At 35.9% G+C, this 22,346-nt stretch overlaps 1 protein-coding gene across 3 annotated transcripts in view; it reads left to right on the forward strand.

Annotated features, from left to right (window-relative positions):
- Window positions 1–217: 217 nt before the first annotated feature.
- The window catches only part of GLS (glutaminase), an 86,139-nt gene continuing 64,010 nt past the window's right edge, over window positions 218–22,346 (forward strand). For all 3 annotated transcript variants that reach the window (XM_010860832.1, XM_010860833.1, XM_010860834.1), the window contains exons 1-5: window positions 218–969; window positions 13,804–13,900; window positions 14,240–14,361; window positions 18,746–18,875; window positions 19,830–19,909. In XM_010860832.1, coding sequence (XP_010859134.1) covers window positions 917–969; window positions 13,804–13,900; window positions 14,240–14,361; window positions 18,746–18,875; window positions 19,830–19,909 — 482 coding nt within the window. In that variant the 5' untranslated portion in view covers window positions 218–916. The remainder of the gene's footprint in view (window positions 970–13,803; window positions 13,901–14,239; window positions 14,362–18,745; window positions 18,876–19,829; window positions 19,910–22,346) is intronic.

The following is a 22,346-nucleotide window of genomic DNA, read 5'->3' on the forward strand; positions in this document are numbered from 1 at the left end:
CCCTCACGAGGGGCCTGTCCAGCTCGCCCTCGGAGATCCTACAGGAGTTGGGCAAGGGGGCCAAGCAGCAGCAGCAGCAGCAGCCGCCGCCGCCGCAGCCTGGGGCGTCACCGCCCGCAGTCCCGCAGGCGCCCGGCCCCAAGGACGGCCCGGGGGAGACGGACGCGTTCTCCAACAACGAGGGCAAGGAGCTGGTGCCTTCAGGCGAAAAGTGAGTGTCTACTCGAGGCGCAGGAGGCTTCGTCCCGCCTGGGTCCCGGGCCCGGGAGGGGCCTTCGGCGGGGCGGGATGGGAGCGGAGGTTCGAGAAAGAGAAAGAAAGAGATGCCGGGCGGCCTGCGCCTTCTGCGCCATGTGATTAGGCCCGGCCCCGCCCGCGCCCCTCGCTGGGCCCTTACTTCCCTTCCCCGCCGCCGGGTGGAGCTGCCAAGGGTCCGGAGGGCCCCTCTGGTGCCCCCCTCCCCTAACCCCCGTGCTGGAGCTGTGGCTGCGTGTCTGTCCCACGCCGCGCGTGCTCAGCGTCCTGGCTCCGGGCCGCAGTGCCTGGCCGCCCGCCCAGCCCTTGGCGGTGATGCCACAAGAACATCACCAAGTGACATTTAGGAGTCTGGCGATGGGCAAAGCCTGTGCCTTTCTGACTCCTTGCTTCAAGAAGGGCTCGAGTTTCCTCTCTGCGTATCCCTCCTTCGATCTCCGCCACCATCTCTTAAGAAGCCTAATGTAGCAGAATATTCTTAACATTTCTGAAGTGGCTTCTTAAGGCTTATGTAGAGCCATCTGGGGCACCGGAAATAACGTTTCCGCAATGAGATTGGGAGGAAAAGGGTCATGTGGCCTAGAAGACGGGGCACGCAGTACAGACCACCTGTTTGCACTGGGGACCATCTAGCTTTGGCCCGTCTGACATCTTCCATGAGATGGGCGAGTTTTTGAAAATATATATGAAAATAGCCAGGATTGAATGTGACGGGTAAAATGCTAACTCTGAAAACGAATTAAGTAGCTTTTGTGGTTTAAATGAATTGTGATAGGGTGATAACACCTATTGTGCACGGCAATTTAATCTTTAAACAAAATTGGGGTTTTTTCCTACGCAGTACGTGAGGCAGTTTCCTGGATATTTTGTCTTGAGTTAATATAAATGGACACAAAGCTTTTTTTCCCACTGTAGGTAAATATTTACCTGTTTTCTTTATATCTTACTGTTTTTCTGACTTTGTGCTGACCGTATGTGATCTGTTTTTTGCTCCTCTTACATTGCAATCTTAAGTCAAACTGAAAGTGGGTTTCTTATACTTTCAATCTCAGACCTGGCTTAATGTTTCCTGTAATTGAAATTGGCACCATCCTAAAACATTCCGAGCTAAAATTGTTTTCCTAGACTGAAAAATGTTACTTTAAAAAATATCGCTTGGTGATGGGCCACATTTGTGATATTCTGTGATAAGGGTTTTGCACCCTTATGATTATGGGTAGGTCATTGAACATCCTCAGTTGGATGACCCAAATGTGGTCACGTTCTGAAAAGCTAGACTTTCGTCAAATCTCTGCATCTTTAACGTTTTTTGGAGACTAGAATTGTGTGTGTTTATATGGTACTCACTTTACTTTTCTGAATTACCAGGCATGTAACTAGTCTAAGTACAGATGTCCAGACTTGCAGAATTGAAAGAAGAATGTGATTACTAGCATTTGAAAGTTGTCCTTAAAGGTTGTTTGATGGGAACGGCTTTCTCTAGAAAATGTCTTCCGTTCTGTCTCTTCAATGGCTCTAGTGTCCCTCTTTTTTTTCCCCTTTAGTGAGAAAATTGAGCTTTTGTGATTTACATGTTTTCTAGAAGCTTGTACCGCCATTGCCTTTGAAATAAATCATTTCTTAGCAGTAATTTTGGAACACTTACTTTGTCTAATGCTTATTGACCATTCTACATAAAAATGTCCCTTCCTGTTCCTCCTAGCCCCCAAAGAAAACCAGTCTACGGAGGGACTCCTTGAAGAATATTTGTTCAGATGTCCTGGGAGTTTGAATGGCCAATAAGATAATCTTGTTTACCGTACGTAGTTCAAAAGAGTCTGTTTTTGACACCAAAGTTTGGAGTAATAGCTAGAAAATTTTAGGAGCAGTCCAAGTATGTGATAAACCTGAGAGCTTTCAATCAAGGATTTCAAGAGTGAACCCCAGCTATCTCCTATTTAAGATAGAGTGAAGAGTACTGGTCTCAATGATTGTGAAAAAAATTTTAATCTGTTTAAAGATTCCATTTCTTGAATGATCTGGTTTCAAAATGTAGCTTCCTTCCTTCGACTTCATCCATTTTGCCTTTATGAGGTAAACATTTCTCTTATTCTGGGAGGTAAGGTTCCAGTTGATGCATCCTTTCTTACACTCAGTTTCCAAAGTATAGGTCATTCCTCAGTCAGCAAGTCACCTGGGATGCCAGCACTCACTCAGGATTCTGCCAGTTTCTGTAGAGGATTATTAAAAGAAATACCCATGTGAAAAATAAAGTGAGTTTAACATTTGTTATGTATAGTTCTTCAGTTAAAAAATTACATCATTTATTGTAAAACCTTACAAGGAGATTAGCCTTTGAATTTTAGGCTCAAATGAAAATTTTTTGTTGTTTGGTTCCTGGAAAAAATTTATGTAAAACAATGTAATATTGACTGTTTACCCTTTTGCCTTGCTTACCAGTTAGCTCAGAGTGAATTTAATTCTTAACCATAGCAATTTTATTAGTTCATGTGGCTGGGATATTCGCTTTTCCTCCTTTCCTTGATCTTATATTTTATTATCCATGCAATATTATATTCTGGAGGGAGGTAGAATGTGAGTTATCTTTTTTCATAGTCAAATTCTGAACTGTTGTCTTTTAAGGCTATGCTATCTCTGTCAACAACTTCAATTCTGGTTTAGGTTACTGATCAAGGTTAAGATTTTACTACTGTCCTAAGTATGTTACAGGAAAATGTAATGATCTCTGCTCAGTTTTCCCTGCAGTGCTCTTATTTAATTTTGTTAGTATTATTCCATCATTTTGGAAACCACTTGACACAACTCTTGACTTTTTAAATTGTTTTCTTTTTCTGTGGCTCTTTTGGGGTTTGCTCACTGGGTATAAATCCTGAGGCTGTGAGGCCTCTGCTTTTTCCCCATTTGTCTGCCTTCTCAGCAGCATATCCTCTAATCTTTGTGTAGGTAATAGTTCATTTTTCATCCAAGCTTTGTTATATTTATCTCCACATACCTAATGACTTCGGGGCTTCCCAGGTGGCCCAGTGGTAAAGAATCCACCTGTCAAGTAGGAGTCGCAGGTTTGATCCCTGGGTAGGGAAGAGGACCTGGAGAAGAAAGTGGCAACCCACTCCAGTATTCTTGCCTGGGAAACCCCATGGGCAGAGGATCCTGGCAGGCTATAGTCCATGGGGTCACAAAGAGTCATATGCAAGTTAGCAACCAAACAGCAGTCTGATGACTTCAGATTTAAAATCTTCACCATATATCTGTTCTTTTGTCTCATTTCAACCTATTTTGCATGTTGTTTCAAGATTAATTACAGAGTTATAATTTCAAAATACCACTTCTTCCAGAAAACCAGTAATGGATTGGGATGCAGATTATATCAAACAATGCTATGTAGCATTTGAGATTTTTGACTAACTTTTATGTTATGCCAATGCTTGCCCAACATGAACATTTTTATCATACTGTCTTCTCTCTCAAGAGTGCCATACTTCACTTCTGCAAAATGTAGATGTGTCTATTCTGTCTTAGTGAAGGATCTCTGGGAAGGGTTAGCAGGTGGAGAAGAGGGAAAGTTTTTTAAAGTTACTTTTTGTTTGGGCATTATATTATTTAATTAGAAAAAGAGAAGGATGATTCTCGGAAAGTATCAGTAGGTGTATGCCCTTTAGAAAATAGGTAATGCATACAGGATACAATATCAAAAGTGTTCCATTAAAACAAGATCATTTTCCCCCTATCAGATTGGCAGATGTTAAATTAAGTGATGGAAAGGGTATGGGAAATAGGAACTCTTTACATTGCTGGTGGAAGTATAAATTCAACTGTCTTGGAGGGCAGTTTGGTAGTAATCTGTTAAAAGCTGCACGTCTTTGATGCAGTAATGCTGTTTGCTCAACTATGTAATTAAAAATATATTAAAAGTGAAAGTGCAAACAAATGATTTCAGTTAGCTTCAAATAGTATGATTTTGTTTTTGTAGTTCATATTTATTCTTAATAAATGGTAGCAGGAAAAGAATTGTTACCTCATATTTTGTGCAAATTGAATTTCAAAGTAAGATTAAGTACTTAAGCATTTCAGCAATGTTGAATTAGGTCTTCTATATAGAATAGTACTGATAATGAAGTTGAAGCAATATTGGCATCCCATCCAGGTAATACATGGTTAAATAGAAAGACAGAACCTCTGTTTAAATAGGGGACAAATTCTGTTATGATCCTTTAATCATCTGCTTTTAATTTGTAAAAGTGAACATATTTACAATTCATTTAAATTGAAATCAAGATTGAAAATATATTTAGTTCAATCCCTGGGTCGGGAGGATCCCCTGGAAGAGGGTGGGCAGTCCGCTCCAGTGTTCTTGCCTGGGAAATCCTATGGACAGAAGAGCCTGGCAGACTACAGTCTATGGGGTCACCAAGAGTTGGACACAACTGAGCTACTACTAATTTACAATACAAACTTAAAAACCCTCCTTCATAAAGAAAATATATTTAATTTTGGGTGTGGGACTTTGCAGTGAACCCTTCAGTCATTTTATTTGTGATTTGCTAAATATTTTTTCTAGATTACAGTTATCAGTGAGTTGTAGTTTTGTTTGAATGCCCAACCATAACGTACATGTTAAAATTTTTGGTGGCCTAATGTTTATTTTAAACCACATGCATCTGTTTAGCTGTTGATAATACTGGGACATAATCTGTAATAAACTGCATGCTCTTAATTAATAATACTTAGATGTCATTCACTGAAGGAGTTCCTGAGGTTTAGTCTACTTGAGTTTAGCTTCTTGTTTCTAGGCTTTATATTTTTTATAAAGAAGTCTGCCTACCTAAAAAAATCAACTAACTTAGGGAGTTAGTCTTTTTTGGTGAAGACATTTGTATGTAGGAAAAAGTGGTGGTGGTGGTGGGGAGTAGACACAATTTTAGTCTGAAAAAGATCAGGGTCACCTTGAAGACAAATTTGTTGAAGATATATGTGGGTGTCTTCAAGTTTTAAAAAAAATTAGTAAAAAAAAGGGCACTACTTCCTTCTTGTGATTTTGAAGTGAAAAAAAATTATGACTGTAGAAACCGAAAGTCTGCCTGTAGGATTTGCATTCTTTAAGCACCTCAGTCTTCAAATTCTTTATAAACCAAGAAGTTGCCTGTGTATGCCGTTTCACTGTTAAGTCATTTGATACTAAGAGGAATGTTTAAAGCTAAATGAAGTAACTATTTTTATAAATAAATATCTAACTGTAGATTTCTCTAAGTAAGGTAAATAGTTTTCAGATAGAGATGCTGTTGCTATGACTTTATCCTGGAATCTACCCTGGTATAAATTATTTTGGTTGTGAAACACAGGTGCATAGAACTGAGAAAGTCCCTTGGTGATTTTTAAACTTTAGAAAAATTTCATATTTGTACCTTTTTAGGAATCCAGGTTAACAACACTGAGGTGTAGATAGCTTTTTCACTAATATTTTTGGCACAGTATTATGCTTAGAGAAAAGTGGGGAAAAACTTGTGTTCCATAGAAGTGGAATGGTTAAGTAAATTATGGCACATCCACATGAGAGTTTATTATTCAGTCATTTAAAGTGAATACAGATACTTTTTAGGAATATAGGAAAATATACTGTTAAGTCAAAAGTTATAATACAAAATTTTCTATGCAATCTGATGTCAAGTCATCTCAAGCTTTTAAAAATGCTTAGAAAAAGTAGTAGAAATAAGCCAAAACAATGTTAGCAGTTGTTGGTTTGTGAGAACAGACGTTGTTTTTCCTGCCTCCATATAGTTACTTTTAAGATTTTCATTATGATAACTTCTAATCAGAGAAAGGATTTTAAATTTGTAAATCTCTACCCTGCTGTCCTGGTTTGCTATCCTGATATCCTTTTTCTAGTATGTATAACAGTATTATCACATTGAAAAAAGTTCTGAAGAAGATTGTGAATGGGTTTGTAAAGCTCCTACTATTGGCATTATCCAGTTGTATTCTCTTTTATCCTCAAACATCAAAGTTTTAAATTTCTTAACTGTTTTGGTGTAAGTCTCATAAAATGTTGCCTGTTTTTCTGCCATATTAAAACATTGTAATGAATAGAGTTTAACATTTCTTAGGTTCACTATAAGGGGTTATTACTATACTGTGCTAAAATACAGTGATGCTCCAAGGCAAGTGTGGTAAACTTTTTCTCTCAAGGGCCAAATAGTGTATATTTTTGGCTTCACAAGCTATCTGGTCTATTAAAGGTATTCAAAGCATCTGTTGTAGCAAAGAAGGCATAGACAGTAGATTTGAGTAGGCATGGCTTTCTTGCAGTAAAACTTTATTTATAAAAACTGGTGGCCCTTGTGGTAGTTTGCTGTTGGTAGCCTTTGCACTAAACTGGATTTGTGTAAGATTTTCTCTAATACCCTGGTTTTGGTTAGAATGGTTTGTTCTTCTGTGAATTATTGTATCAGTTGCTACATTTGGTTCTTGGCCTCCCTGTCTCCAATTCAGCTATTTTCCCTCATTCTCACCTTCTATACCCAATTCCCCTTACCTTTAAAAAAAAAAATGGGGTAAAATTCATGCAACATAAAATGTACTGTTTTCACTGTTTTTAAATGTATAGTTTCATGGCATTAGATACTCCCACTGACTCGATGGACGTGAGTCTCAGTGAACTCCGGGAGTTGGTGATGGACATGGAGGCCTGGCGTGCTGCGATTCATGAGGTCGCAAAGAGTCGGACACGACTGAGTGACTGATCTGATCTGATCTGATTACTTTTTTAAAGAACCCAGATAATTAAGCTTTATATGTAAAATATATCTAAATCCTTTGTGTCTACATTATGTAGTCCTGAGTGAGTAAAAGTTTATGATTTTTAATATAGGAACTTACAAGGAAATTTATAGGAATATAATTTATAGGAATTTTGAGTAGCTCAAAAACTGAGAATTAGAGTTGGAAGTGATTTTAAAGACATCTATTTCCACCTCATTTTACATAGGTTGTAAACTGGCTACAGTTATTAAATGACCTAACCAAGGTCATACAATGTTAGTACTTACTTTGTTTTTTCTTCCAGTATTAGGAGATTAATATAACACTTTATAAGTTTTTAGGTTTAGTATTGAAAGAGACCTGAAAGCCATCTCCCCAGCTGACGTTTTTCCCCTCCTGTTATATTTGCTACAGATTGTTATCCATCTCTGTTTGAATACTCATTGATAAGAGAATTTATTACCTTTGAAGGCAACACATACCATTTTCAGAGTTGTTTTGTTTTTCCTTATGTGTAGCTGAAATCGGGCTTTTTGTTAACTTTCAGTTCAGTTCAGTTTAGTTCAGTCACTCAGTCGTGTCCGACTCTTTGCGACCCCATGAATCGCAGCACGCCAGGCCTCCCTGTCCATCACCAACTCCCGGAGTTCACTCAGACTCACGTCCATCGAGTCAGTGATGCCATCCAGCCATCTCATCCTCTGTCGTCCCCTTGTCCTCCTGCCCCCAATCCCTCCCAGCATCAGAGTCTTTTCCAATGAGTCAGCTCTTCACATAAGGTGGCCAAAGTACTGGAGTTTCAGCTTTAGCATCATTCCTTCCAAAGAACACCCAGGGCTGATCTCCTTCAGAATGGACTGGTTGGATCTCCTTGCAGTCCAAGGGACTCTCAAGAGTCTTCTCCAACACCACAGTTCAAAAGCATCAATTCTTCGGCGCTCAGCCTTCTTCACAGTCCAACTCTCACATCCATACATGACCACAGGAAAAACCATAGCCTTGACTAGACGAACCTTTGTTGGCAAAGTAATGTCTCTGCTTTTGAATGTGCTATCTAGTTTGGTCATTATTTTGAGGAAGTCATCTCTCGTGCGGTATTAGAGTAATTTCAGTGATAGAATTCACATATCTGTATTTTTACAACTAGAATGACTTGTTAACAGATACTTGACTAAAGGAGTGCATGGTTGGAAGGACAAACAGAGTTGGACATCTGGGACTTGATCTGCCCAGGTCCTCACTCTCACATTGAAGTCAAGTAGATTGTACCCTTGGGTTAGACTCATGAAGTTGTACATATGGACACTTTGTCATCAGCTGATGTAGACAGCCTGGCCACTTCTCACATAAAGCTTACTTTTGTATTTCTTACTTTGATTTTTTTTGAATAAATTTAAATAAAGTCCAGCTATAACAGCTGCCTCATCTCATCCTTGCTTTGTATTTTACAAGATGCAGTTTTAACAAGGCAGAGTAACAATTTGGTCATCTAACGTAAGTAGTTTCCCTGTTAGCATTTTGGTTAGAAATTCTTCAATATGTAAGGAATCTCACCTTTCTTTATTTTGAATAAACTCCAGGTATTCCTCCTAAAATGGAGTGTAACAGCTCAGCACAGTTGGTGTGGCATAGCAGAAAGAGTCTGGGATTAGGAACCAAGTATTGACTTCTAGGACTAAATCTGGTCCACCCACTTGAGTTGTGTGACATTGGCCATATTACTTGACTTTGTCTGTAATTTGGGGACAGTTTACCCACTTTGCTTTATCACATGGAGTTTTAAGATGAAACAATAGAAAGTCCTTTTAAAGTAAAGCTTTAAAAAATGTAAAATTTTGTTTTTGAATTCTCTAATACTTAGCTTTGGGGAAAAATGATTTAGAGTCTTTGTCAGACTTTAAATGGTATGTGATCAGCCACTATGAATTCAGCTTTCAACTTCACAGGTTCAGTCTGCCAGTTTACTGGTGTTACGGACGCTTTCTATCAATCAGATCACTCTAAAATCAAAATGATAAACTGATTTAAAAACAGCTCCAGGTATTTTTTTTAGATAATTGTTTTAAAATGAAGCTACAAGTAAAAACACCAAAGCATTCTTTTGTATTCTATTAGTAGGCATCTTTTTTTTTTTTTTTTTACTTAGTTGAAGTTTTTTATTATCTAATAGGTTTACTATACTATATTATACATTTGAGTTATATGGAGTTGACAAAAAAGATATTACCCCAGCCTTTATAGTTTGGAAAGGTCTAGTAATATGAAACATTATTTAACAAAATAAGACAAAGTAAGTTGTTTTCCATTTTTTTCCCCTCCTCATTTTGAGTTCATTTTCCTTTCATTTGATAATAGAGTTTTTTTACTTAGAAACTTTTGATAGCATAGATAGTTGTGCCCTACTCTCAGCAACCGCATGGACTGGAGCCTACCAGGCTCCTCCGTCCATGGGATTTTCCAGGCAAGAGTACTGGAGTGGGGTGCCATTACCTTCTCCAGATAGTACATAGCCAATTTATTAACTAAATATCAGACTAAGGAGTTTTAATTGTCCTTTTGTATTGGGAAACTGGTTGATCAGTAGTCAGAGTCAGTGTCACTTCCTGTTTATAGAATTGGTAAATTTGTAAATTTCTTGATCAGTCAGCTACTCAGTTGTGTCCAACTCTTTGTGACCCCAAGAATCGCAGCACGCCAGGCCTCTGTGTCCATCACCATCTCCCGGAGTTCACTCAAACTCATGTCCATCAAGTCGGTGATGCCATCCAGCCATCTCATCCTCTGTCGTCCCCTTCTCCTCCTGTCCCCAATCCCTCCCAGCATCAGGGTCTTTTCCAGTGAGTCAACTCTTCTTGTGAGGTGGCCAAAGTATTAGAGTTTTAGCGTTAGCATCAGTCTTTCCAAAGAACACCCAGGACTGATCTTCTAAGATGTCATAATCTTAGTTTTCTGAGTGTTGAGCTTTAAGCCAACTTTTTCAGTCTCCTCTTTCACTTTCCTCAAGAGGCTTTTTAGTTCCTCTTCACTTTCTGCCATAACGGTGGTGTCATCTGCATATCTGAGGTTATCGATATTTCTCCCAGCAATCTTGATCCCAGCTTGTGCTTGTTCCAGCCCAGCGTTTCTCATGATGTAATCTGCATATAAGTTATATAAGCAGGGTGACAATATACACAGCCTTGGCATACTCCTGTTATGATCTGTTTTTTTGGTCATTAAAACTTAAACACAGAAATATCCTAGTTACTATATATTCCAAAAACTACAGTTTTTAGCTTTTGAGTTTTAGTGGTGAAGTATAATATCATTAAGCAGTGCCACAAAGTAGTATTAAATTTGGGGAAAGAAAGTGTTAGTTGCTCAGTTGTGTCTGACATTGCAACCCCATGCACTGTAGCTCACCAGGCTTCTCTGTCCATGTAATTCTTCATGCAGGAATACTGGAGTGGATAGCCATTCCCTTCTCCAAGGGATCTTCCCGACCCAGGGATTGAACCTGGGTCTCCTGCATTGCAGGCAGGTTCTTTACCATCTGAGCCACCAGGGAAGCCTGGGGAAAGAAGTGGGGAGGGAGGTAATAAAATCAGGAAAGGTCTTTGGGGTAATTTCTGTGTGGTTGAAAGTTTGGGGAGAACCCTTGCATTTGTTCCCCAGACTATTGAAGTAAATTCATTTTCAGATCAGAGTCTGAGCTTTTAAACGCTCAGATTGGTAGTACTTTTTTTTAAATCAATTTTGAACTCTTTTTTATACATTTATGTTTATTATTTATTTTGTGAGCATAGTATTTTAGGGATGACTTAAATATCTCTCCAATGGATAAAAATTAGTCTCTTGTCCAAAAGCAAGTAAATATTTAGCCTTTTATGTTAGCTGTGGCAATAAACATGGTCATTTAAAATTCTTTGCCCTATCTACCATAAGCTAAAGAACTTTATATTTTATGGTACTTAACACAGCTTTTAGGCAAAGCAAATACCATTTACTGGTGTGGTAAATACATAGAAAGCTTATTCTGCAGTTTTTTAAAGTGATAAACAACTATTATCTGAAGTTTATTTAACAAGCCATTTTCTGTAAATAATTGGTATGTTATTTTCCACTGATTGTTTTTGACAGCTGGCTCAATTTTTCTTTAAATATTAAGTCATCAGTACTGTTGAATGTTGTTTAATGGTTTTAGATCAGGGTATGATCTAGAAAAATCATACCTTATAAAAGTAATTACTAGCTAGTAAGTTTAAGAGCCAGCAAAACTGTAGAGGCATATATTTTGGACTCTGAATTCAGAGGAACGAGGTTTCTAAATATATCTCTACCACTGTGTAGTCTTGGAAAGTTTGTTGACCTGTCTGAGCCTCTGATAAATGGGGACAGAGTCAATCTGTTTTTTTTTTTTTTTTGGTCAAACAGTAAATATACTGAGCATCCACTGTGTACCAGGAACCATACTTTATTTTGGATAATAGTATTTTTGTCATCATTGTAGGGATTGAATTAGAGTGCATGTAAAACAGCTAATCAGAATACTTAACAAAAGTTATCCATAATTTTTAACTCTTATAATTAAAATATCCCAAATATATTTTAAAAATTTCTCTAAGAGCCAAAATTGTTTTAAGGAGTAATTATATATCCAGGATGTATGTTTAAATTACAATAATCCTATGTGTTATTTTTTTTTAAAACATTAGCATGAAATTCTGGTACTTTATAGGGTTGACTTGAAAAACAAGAAGCTGGTATGATAGCTTTGAAAACAAGTATAAATGACATTAATGCCAACATTAGTGTTTGAGGATAAATTTTATATGTGCATGTCTAAATGTATATGCTCTGTGAGCCGACACTGTATTCTGTTGTCTTTTAAAATAGAAATATATGGACCACTCTCTAATTTTCTCTTTCTTGAAATAAAGGTAAAGCCCTTTCCAGACATTTTATATACACATGCATACAAATACATGCGTGTATTTGTGCCTTTGATTTTAATAAATAGTGATGGGTGGGGAGGAGATTGGTCTACCCTAGATCTATAATTCTTATAACATCACTATAATACATATGATAGTCATGAATGTTCAGAATATTAAACTGTGTTCATTTCAGTTTCAGAGCCCCCCAAAATAAAATATTTATAGGTTCATTATAGTTTATCTGAAAACTTTGCAATGAATAGGAAAAAATTTTTTCTTGATTAAAAATTTGGTTAATCATAGCATCTTATACCCGGAGAAGGCAGTGGCACCCCACTCCAGTACTCTTGCTTGGAAAATCCCATGGACGGAGGAGCCTGGTAGGCTGCAGTCCATGGGGTCGCTAAGAGTCAGACACGACTGAGCGACTTCACTTTCACTTTTCACTTTCATGCATTGGAGAAGGAAATGGCAACCCCCTCCACAGTGTTCTTGCCTGGAGAATCCCAGGGACAGTGGACCCTGGTGGGCTGCCGTTTACAGGGTCGCACAGAGTCGGACACGACTGAAGCAACGCGGCAGCAGCATCATCGTATACCAGCTTATTAATTAATTAAGATTTTAATATATTTTTATGGTAACATTTTTATTCTAACAGTCTTTATGATTTGTGGCATTTGATGTGTATATGTAAGCCTAGGTCACTTTAGAAATAGTCACTACAACTACTGACAATTGATTACTTTCTGCCAAGCAGGGCACTGAGGGTATTGAATGTATTAAGTCAACTGATTCTCACATCTCCCTTTCTCAAATGAGGGAACTGAATCACAGAAAAGTTAATTAATTTACCCAAGGTGACTTGACTAGTAAATATTATAGCCAGGACTTGAGAACTTGTACACTAATCTTTTCTTAATTACTGTCTCCCTCAGATTTTACAATCAGGTTAATTATTTGAACTATATCTTTATATAACTGTTTATAACAAATATATGACTATAATGTATGTGTTATATTCAAGGATTCCCTCAAAGCTCAGTTGGTAACGAATCTGCCTGCAATGCAGGAGACCTGGGTTCACTTCCTGGGTCGGGAAGATCCCTGGAGAAGGAAATGACAAACCAGTGTTCTTGCCTGGGAAATCCCATGAACAGAGGAGCCTGGCAGGCTATAGTACATAGAGTTGCAAAGAGTCGGACACAACTTAGCAACTAAACCACAACCATGTTTTACATAGGTATGCTACTGCTGCTAAGTCGCTTCAGTCGTGTCTGACTCTGCGACCCCATGGAATCCCGTCCCTGGGATTCTCCAGGCAAGAACACTGGAGTGGCTTGCCAGTTCCTTCCCCAATGCATGAAAGTGAAAAGTAAAGTGAAGTCGCTCAGTCATGTCCAACTCTTTGCCACCCCATGGACTGCAGCCTACCAGGCTCTTCCGTCCATGGGATTTTCCAGGCAAGAGTACTGGAGTGAGTCGCCATTGCCTTCTCCATTACACATGTATAATCATCCTATAAAAAAACAATAACAACAGAATGAAATATTGACTCTTACCTGAACATTTTCTAGGCTCATAGTTAGTATTGGGTGATTGTATTGTATTAGGCTATACAGGAAGAAATTGCCATAAAAGATAATTTAGGATTACAAAATATCTGTGTAAATTAATGAATATGTTTTAAACGTACTTCTCAATGTGGTTTCAGTAATACTGTTTGATTTTGGTAAATCGGCATTATTAATATGATAGTAGGTCTTGAGGAATCGATCAACTGTAGTCTGCTTCATTGATTATTTTTAAATGGATGTAGCTAAAATCTACTTGAAAGTTCACATAAGAGTTAATTTTGTGTTCTTTTTTTCCTCTTTAGTAAAATAAAACAGGGTCTGTTACCTAGTTTGGAAGATTTGCTGTTCTATACAATTGCAGAAGGACAAGAGAAAATACCTGTTCATAAATTTATTACAGTAAGTTTTTATATTTTTCTATCCTAACTTTTAAAAACCAGTAATATGAATCAATATACGGTGATATTGCAATGTAGTCTTAAAGTCATCTGACTGACACTATTTCTCTTATTTTCAAATTTTCATCATGCTCATTTCAAGGTAATCAATGAAAGGAAATGAAAGAAACAATGAGAAACTTTTCCAGAAAGAGGGTAATAGTGACACTAAGATGCCATATATATATATTCAGGTCTTGGGTAGAAGTTTTTAAATACAGGAATTAAAAACTTGTAGTTGGAATAAGCATATACATTATTTGCACTATGTATTTACAGACTCTTATTTTTTTAAAAACAGGCACTCAAATCTACAGGATTGCGAACGTCTGATCCCAGGTTGAAAGAGTGTATGGATATGTTAAGATTAACTCTTCAAACAACATCAGATGGTGTCATGCTAGACAAAGATCTTTTTAAAAAGTAAAAATTTCTGCCAAACCGTTAATGGTCATTTGCTATGCTATGTGGTGTTTTTTTTCTTTTAAAACAAAATTGCATCTTTGAAAGCCAGTGCTTCTTGTGTAACTGAAAAAAGAGGGGAGGGGATTTATAAACATCAATTGCTTAGAACAACTTGGTGCACATTAAAGTTCTATAATATACTGGGTCTAAGAGTATGCCTTGAAACTGTTCTGAGGAAATGTAGCCATGGATGTTTCCAATTTATAATACCTGGAGATTGCATTAAGTTTGAATGGAACACACTCTGTCCTGTTTAAATTGATCTCTAATTCATCTGCATATCTTGCAGCCTTTCTCAGCATGGTCTCTGTTTCTTTTCTACAAGTTGATTTAGATGACATCATAAAATGGGAAGGCTTCAGGCAGCCGGCATTCATTAGGTTTACATGTCTCCATTATCTGCTGCTCTCCTCAGAGCAGACATAGGCTTAATGCATAGGCTTTTTTTTTTTCCCAGAGTATCTAAAAACTTAATGCTAACTTTGGACATTAATGCCTTGATTTGCTTAAATGAGAATATTTTTATTTTCCTATATTTGCCAATCTTTATTTTCTTTAATGTGTTCCTACTAGTCTGATTGCTTAATAATTTGATAGACAAGTTTGTCATGGAACCCAAGGAAGTATATGGTATTTTACAACTAAACTTGAGTGAGAACTAAAGTAAAACTATAAACACTACTGTTAAACCTTGGCTTTTTCCTGACTATAGGCTTAGGTTGAAAAGAATTCCAGCATCTACCTTGAAAGTTTATTTGTATGTATGTATTTTTATATATTTTTATTTTATTGTCTTTTGGGGGCTAGATGATTTATTCTAGATATCTGCTGAAATATCCTGGAATATTAAGTCATCTGAAGGTATAAGTATTTAACTGAGATCCTCCCAAGTGTCTTGGCATACCATGAAGCAGTGAGTGCTGTCAATTTTAGATCTCTGTCTTTTCACCACATGGTTCTTGATGCTGTTAACTCTGCTGACCTTATAAAGTGTAGATTTTAGGTTCATGTTGGAATTGATGTTAGGAATTTTGGGTCTTCCAAACCTGTTCTTTGTGAAGGGAAGGAAATAATTTCTAGTTAGCTGTATTTTTGCAGTAAGATTATTTTGTTTTTAGTGGTCATGAACTCTGTGCAAAGTGCCTTCTGGGGAGTTATTTCAGTATATCTGAGAATAAAGTTGTCAGACTTGATTCAAGATAGGTATGTTGATTGTGGGTATGAGCAATTACTTTGAATTCCTACATGAAAGCAGTATTTTATATCTTTTCAGCACTGGTTAAGGTTTTTTTGTGCTTCATAAACATATTGTTGTGTTTAAACATGAAATTTGAAAAAGTAATTTAAATACACTGAGTAAACAGAAAAGCATAAAATTTTCTACTATAAGTATATTAAAAATAACAACATTATTTTAAACACTAATCCAATTAAAAAAAAAACAAAAACCTGACAATTGTAATATAGGCAGTTCCCAACTTGACAGATGCTTAGTGGTCTATGTGAGCAGGCAGTGGAAGAGTTTATGTCTATAGGCATATGATTTCTCTTTTCATTCCTAGAATGAGATTCAGAACCTCTGACCGCTAACCTTTTCAGGTCACCTGGAAAGGTGATTGCTTCAGAGAAGTATTTTCTCTGTTTTCAAAATTAGTTTTCTAGTTAGTGTTGCCAGAAATAAACTATCTCACTTTCATGCAACTGGGAAAGCAGATGTTATAATGGAATTCATTTTCCCAGAGAAGTAATTTATAAAGAAAGGTGGAAAGGTTTGGTTGAAGTCAATGTGTTGACATTTTACCTAAAATACCTTGTTGGTTAATATATATATTCAGCCTTTGAGGGTAATCTGAGAAGCATGTAGAATTTTTCTTTAAATGGGAAAATAAGTTCTAAGCATACTTTTTTTGGGCATAGTCTGTTTGAAAGTTGGAGACTGCCTGTACCTCTCTAGATACTCAATTGTTTTTAATGCTAATAGTCTTAGTAGAAGTAAAAAATTTGTGTTGAAAAGGAATACCTTATTTATTCATATATTTTTAGCCATGTAAGTATTAGAAGTATTATCATGTGTAACCATAATTTTTTTATCATCTTGTTTTGGAGGAAATGAGTGGTAATCTTTGTATTTATTTGATTTTTCTTTGAAAATTCTTATCCACTATGTTATTTTACTAATGAAAAATTATATTTGAAATATTCTAGAAAACACTGATGGTGCATAACAGTTGTTAATCATAAACATTTAAGTTAAGAGGGAAAGTAAAATTATTTTTACCAGTTTACGGATGAGAAAACTGAACAAAGAAAGCATTGAGAAAGATGTCACTTGTTGAAAACCATAAATACTTCCTCTTCATTCTACTTTATATGACTTCTGATTTTCTAGTTAGATTCATGACATCCATATTAAAATAACTTCCAAGAAAAAATTACAGATTGGAATGCTCATCATTATGCAGCTAGACACTCTTCTGAGTGATATTGCCTTGACTGGCCACAGTAATTCACCAATGAAGGCTGTTAGCACGGCTTTACCAGCACCTTCTAATAGAGTTAAAAAAAGAAAAAAAAATCCCAGTTTCACTGACTATACAGTTTTTGTATAAAACCTCCTTTTAAAAATGCTGATTAATTTTGAGTAGGTAAATAGTAGTAAGGTTAATAATTTTTATTTGTTTGACAGTCCTTATATTTTCTCATGCAACAGTTGTTGAAAAAAGGAGGATGTAGATTTGACTTGATACAGAATAGCAATTTAAGATCAGGAATTACCAACTTTTTTCTGCTAAGAAATGTCTTTCCATATTACTTGTAACTTTCATGTGCAAGTTGAATTACTGTTTGATGCATGTTAAATATTAAGTCAGTGACAAAACTCAATATTAGGTAACATTGAAACTATCATAAAATTTATTGGTTTATTGAAGTAAATATTATCTCTTGGATGTCAGTTATTTCTACATCTATAGCTTAATGGAAATTAGGATTATAACTTTTTCATGTTGTAATTAAAGCACATGTTTATCACTGAAAATAATCTATTTTATTTTAAATCAGTGTTTAATTTTATGTTGACCAAGTGAGTATATATTCTGGATTTTGGTCAATAGTTAAAATGTGATATCTGGCTTTTAATTCTAATATGCTATTTCGTTTAGAACATTGAATTAAGATACTGAGATAAAAATTTATCATTTACCATGGACTGAAAAATTGAGACTGTCTATTCTCCAACTCTCCTTTTATGATTAGTGCATGTTATTTACTTTCAGGTTACACAGAGTTTTCTTATCTGTAAAATGGGGAAATTACCTTCTTAAAGGGTTCATCTTTTGAGGGTTAAACAGGATAAATAATACTTGAAGCTTAGTACTTTTTAGTCTGTTACGGGCTTAGTCTTAGTTGGTATAATGGCTTGATGCTCAAGTCTACAGTATCTTCCTTTATTGATTAAGTGTTCTATTATTGAACTTCTGATACTCACTTAAGATGAGCTTAGAGTATATAGTTGGCTATTAACCTATTTATAAAACTCTTCTTTAGGGTTACATTAATAAATTGATTTTCTAGCTTAAACCCTTTTAAAACAAAGCAGAATATTGATTCAAATTATTAGATTTCATGCTTTCCCATCCACATAGTTTACCATATCATTTAAATAGTTTTTAACAGTGAAACATTTTTATTCCACAGTGTGTTACACATCTTAACAGTGCATAGAATAATGTAAACATTTTTGGTGATTCAAGTAATATAAAATTATTAAACTATTATATATTTTTTTTAAGTTAAACATTATTTTTGCAAGCGTTTAAATAAGTATTTTATGTTAGAGACAAATCTGACTAAACTAAGTTTTTAGCTTAGAAATGCAACATTTTCAAAATGTAATTTATAGAAAATATGTTAAAATACAGAATGTTTAGTTTTTTGTCAAGTTTTTTCTTAAGGGACATATGTCTGAGGTTATTTCATGGAAAAATAAAGAGGATCTCAGCTATGTATTAAAGGTGGATTTTTGTTAACCAGATGTCATGCTGAATGCTTATCATGTCTGGTAGGTGAAAAAGTCTTGTTTTTAGATGGTCTTGGTACTTAACCTGGTGGAATGCTCTGTTGTTTTAATCTTTGATGCAGTTTTTAGGCTATCTAATTTACTTCTTTAATTTGTTCAGTAGCTTACAAGCAGCTACATGAAAGGGTGCTTGGAGGAAAGAAAATAATGTAGAAAGAGTATAATTTCTAGCATTTGTTTAAAATGTTGAATTTCTTTATTGTTTGCGTATTCTCCTAATATTGTTATTATTAGCAAGTACTAATTTTTTCTCATATTCCACAGATGTGTTCAAAGCAACATTGTTTTGTTGACACAAGCCTTTAGAAGAAAGTTTGTTATTCCTGACTTTATGTCTTTTACTTCACATATCGATGAATTATATGAGAGTGCTAAAAAGCAGTCTGGAGGAAAGGTAATATTTTTGATGTGAATATTTTCCTAAACGAATAATTGAATAAATTTAGCTAAACTTGAGGTGTAGAGTGTAAAATTGTGTGGTTTGTGTTTTGCTAAGTAAGAAATTTAAGTGAAACCACTGGATTAAGTTCTTTTAGAGTAACAGAAGTAAACAGAAGTTTAAATCGCTCAGTTGTGTCTGACTCTTTGCTATCCAATGGACTGTAGCCCGCCAGGCTCCTCTGTCCATGGGGTTCTCAGGCAAGAATACTGGAGTGTAGCCATTTCCTTCTTCAGGGGATCTTCCTGACCCAGGGATTGAACCAAGTCTTCTGAATTGCAGGCAGATTCTTTACTGTCTGAACCACCAGGGAAGCTTAGTGCTTTGTACTTTTTTTTAAGTGCTTTTAAAATATTTCAAATATTATGGTTAATTGTTATTTTCATTAAAAAGAAATCTTTTTGATTTTCAAACGATTAAGGTGACCTTTATACTTTTAATTAATTAAAAAATAACTTCCTGGGAATTTCTGCAGGTATGATATCCTTAAATATTAAATAAAATGTTTACAGTTTTAAAAATCCTCTACATAATATAAGGGCTATTTTATTTATTCTTGATATTAAAAGTTTTTAGATTATGAAACCCTATTATCATGACCCTGATTAAATATATTTTTTTTCCCTTTTAAAAAAAAATCAATTCCTAGTTCCTCTTAGACTGTTTTTTCTAGGAAGAGAGAATGCAATAGAGAACAGATGGTGACGGAGACTCTGAGAGGTCACTTAGATCTCACTTGTAATCCTCAAGTTATGCCCTTAGTTTTTTGAATATTGTTATAAAAGATACATTACAAACCCAGTGAGTACTACAAAATGTTCATTGGTGGAAGCTAAATTGAGAAATTTTTTTGATAGAAGAGAATATTTTATATTTTATCTGTTGATTTCTTTCCACTGTTTTGGATAGGTTGCAGATTATATTCCTCAACTAGCCAAGTTCAGCCCTGATTTGTGGGGTGTATCCGTTTGTACAGTAGATGGACAGAGGTAAGTTTATTTCAAATTCATCAAAACCAGCTCTAAAACTTAAATTTGCTCGCTGCATAACAATGAGCATGAGGTAGAGAGGAGCATCTTCTCTAATAGTAATTAGCCCCTTGAGATGACATAAATTCAAGAAGGCAAAGAAGTTTAAATTTTAGTTTAATTTTAAAAACTCAACTGAAATAATACTTGTTACTACACTTTGTGAGGCATTTCAGCTACATTATTCACAGTTGTTGTCTTTTTATTTGAATGTTTATTGTTCAAGGAACTAAAGTTACAGATTTGCTTAGGAAAAGTAGATTTGGCAAAATATGAAATTATTCAACTAATGAACTGACCACTAATAGAATTAGTTCGCCTTTCTTCACTTAACATTGGTTACCCATACTGTCATTATTTTTGTTCCTCTTGGCTCCTGATATGATTAGCATGGTAGTTAAGACAATATAATGTAATACGTAGTCTCTTGCCCATCAGTTATTCGCAAAAGATGCAGGATTTCATGAAGCCTATGAAATTTGATTTTCAGGATATAATCACACTGCAGGTATAACCACTGACATCTGAGGATCCAGCAGAATTATAAAAAGGATAAAAATATGAGGGCACCTCAGAATAATTTGATTTAAAAAGTCAGTCAAGAGAGGCCCTTGGAAAAATGAACAAAGTTCTGAAATAGTTTTTAAAGAATGACCTTTTTATTATGCTGTAAATCAGACATAAAGATTTCTTATGTTGCAGTTTGGTCTTGTCAGTCTGAAAAATTATGCCAAAAAAAAGAAAAATCATATTATTTACTCATTTGAAGACTTCAGCTCAGAAATAAAATCATTCTGTTTTTTTGTTTGCTTTTTACTAAGGTAATTATTTCTTTTTACATTAAAATATAACTTACATAAAATGAGATAAAGAACTCCTTGGTGTATACAGCTTGATAAATTTGTTAGATAATTTTATCCTAAATTTTCTTAAAACTACAAATCATAATATCCCAATTAAAGCTTTTATATGTCTCAAGTGCCTTCATTGTAAGTGATACTTTTATTTTTTTACTACTTAATCTTTCTCAAGTATTTACAGTTTTTAAAAAAATGTGATTTAGTTCAATCATACTTAATGATAAGGAATCCGAGGCCCAGAATTTGTATAAAACTGGCAGAGGTGGAACTAGCACCTAGGTCTCTAAACTTCTAGTCCATTATTCTCTCCTTTATGACAGACTTTTATCCTCATCTGGGCCTGTGAAATGAATTAAACACTCATGTGTTGTATTAAATGTTGGGTGCTGTGAACAGACACAAATTCATGAGAAGACATGGCTTATCCTATGGAATAAATTCCAGTAGGGAGTGGTATTCCTATTTTCTTGTATTTGGAGGAAATGGTTTATCATGTAGTAGAAATTTTTATATTTGAAGGAAATTATTATTAGCTAATTCTCATGCATGTCTTTTTTCTTAAACATATTTTGTATATATAGGTGATTCTTTTCATTTAGCCTTCTTATCTAGAGAAATTTTGAGACTTGACTTTGGATTAGATCATCAGATCAGATCAGATCAGATCAGTCGCTCAGTCGTGTCCGACTCTTTGCAACCCCATGAATCACAGCACGACAGGCCTCCCTGTCCATCACCAACTCCCGGAGTTCACCCAGACTCACATCCATCGAGTCAGTGATGCCATCCAGCCATCTCATCCTCTGTTGTCCCCTTCTCCTCTTGCCCCCAATCCCTCCCAGCATCAGAGTCTTTTCCAGTGAGTCAACTCTTTGCATGAGGTGGCCAAAGTACTGGAGTTTCAGCTTTAGCATCATTCCTTCCAAAGAAATCCCAGGGCTGATCTCCTTCAGAATGGACTGGTTGGATCTCCTTGCAGTCCAAGGGACTCTCAAGAGTCTTCTCCAACACCACAGTTCAAAAGCATCAATTCTTCGGCGCTCAGCCTTCTTCACAGTCCAACTCTCACATCCATACATGACCACAGGAAAAACCATAGCCTTGACTAGACGAACCTTTGTTGGCAAAGTAATGTCTCTGCTTTTGAATATGCTATCTAAGTTGGTCATAACTTTCCTTCCAAGGAGTAAGCATCTTTTAATTTCATGGCTGCAGTCACCATCTGTAGTGATTTTGGAGCCCAGAAAAATAAAGTCTGACACTGTTTCCACTGTTTCCCCATCTATTTCCCATGAAGTGGTGGAACCAGATGCCATGATCTTTGTTTTCTGAATGTTGACCTTTAAGCCAACTTTTTCACTCTCCTCTTTCACTTTCATCAAGAGGCTTTTGAGTTCCTCTTCACTTTCTGCCATAAGGGTGATGTCATCTGCATATCTAAGGTTATTGATATTTGTCCCGGCAATCTTGATTCCAGCTTGTGCTTCTTCCAGCCCAGCGTTTCTCATGATGTACTCTGCATATAAGTTAAATAAGCA

The sequence above is a fragment of the Bison bison genome, unplaced genomic scaffold, assembly GCF_000754665.1.
Source record: "Bison bison bison isolate TAMUID 2011002044 unplaced genomic scaffold, Bison_UMD1.0 scf7180017864471, whole genome shotgun sequence".
Taxonomy (NCBI): Eukaryota; Metazoa; Chordata; class Mammalia; order Artiodactyla; family Bovidae; genus Bison; species Bison bison.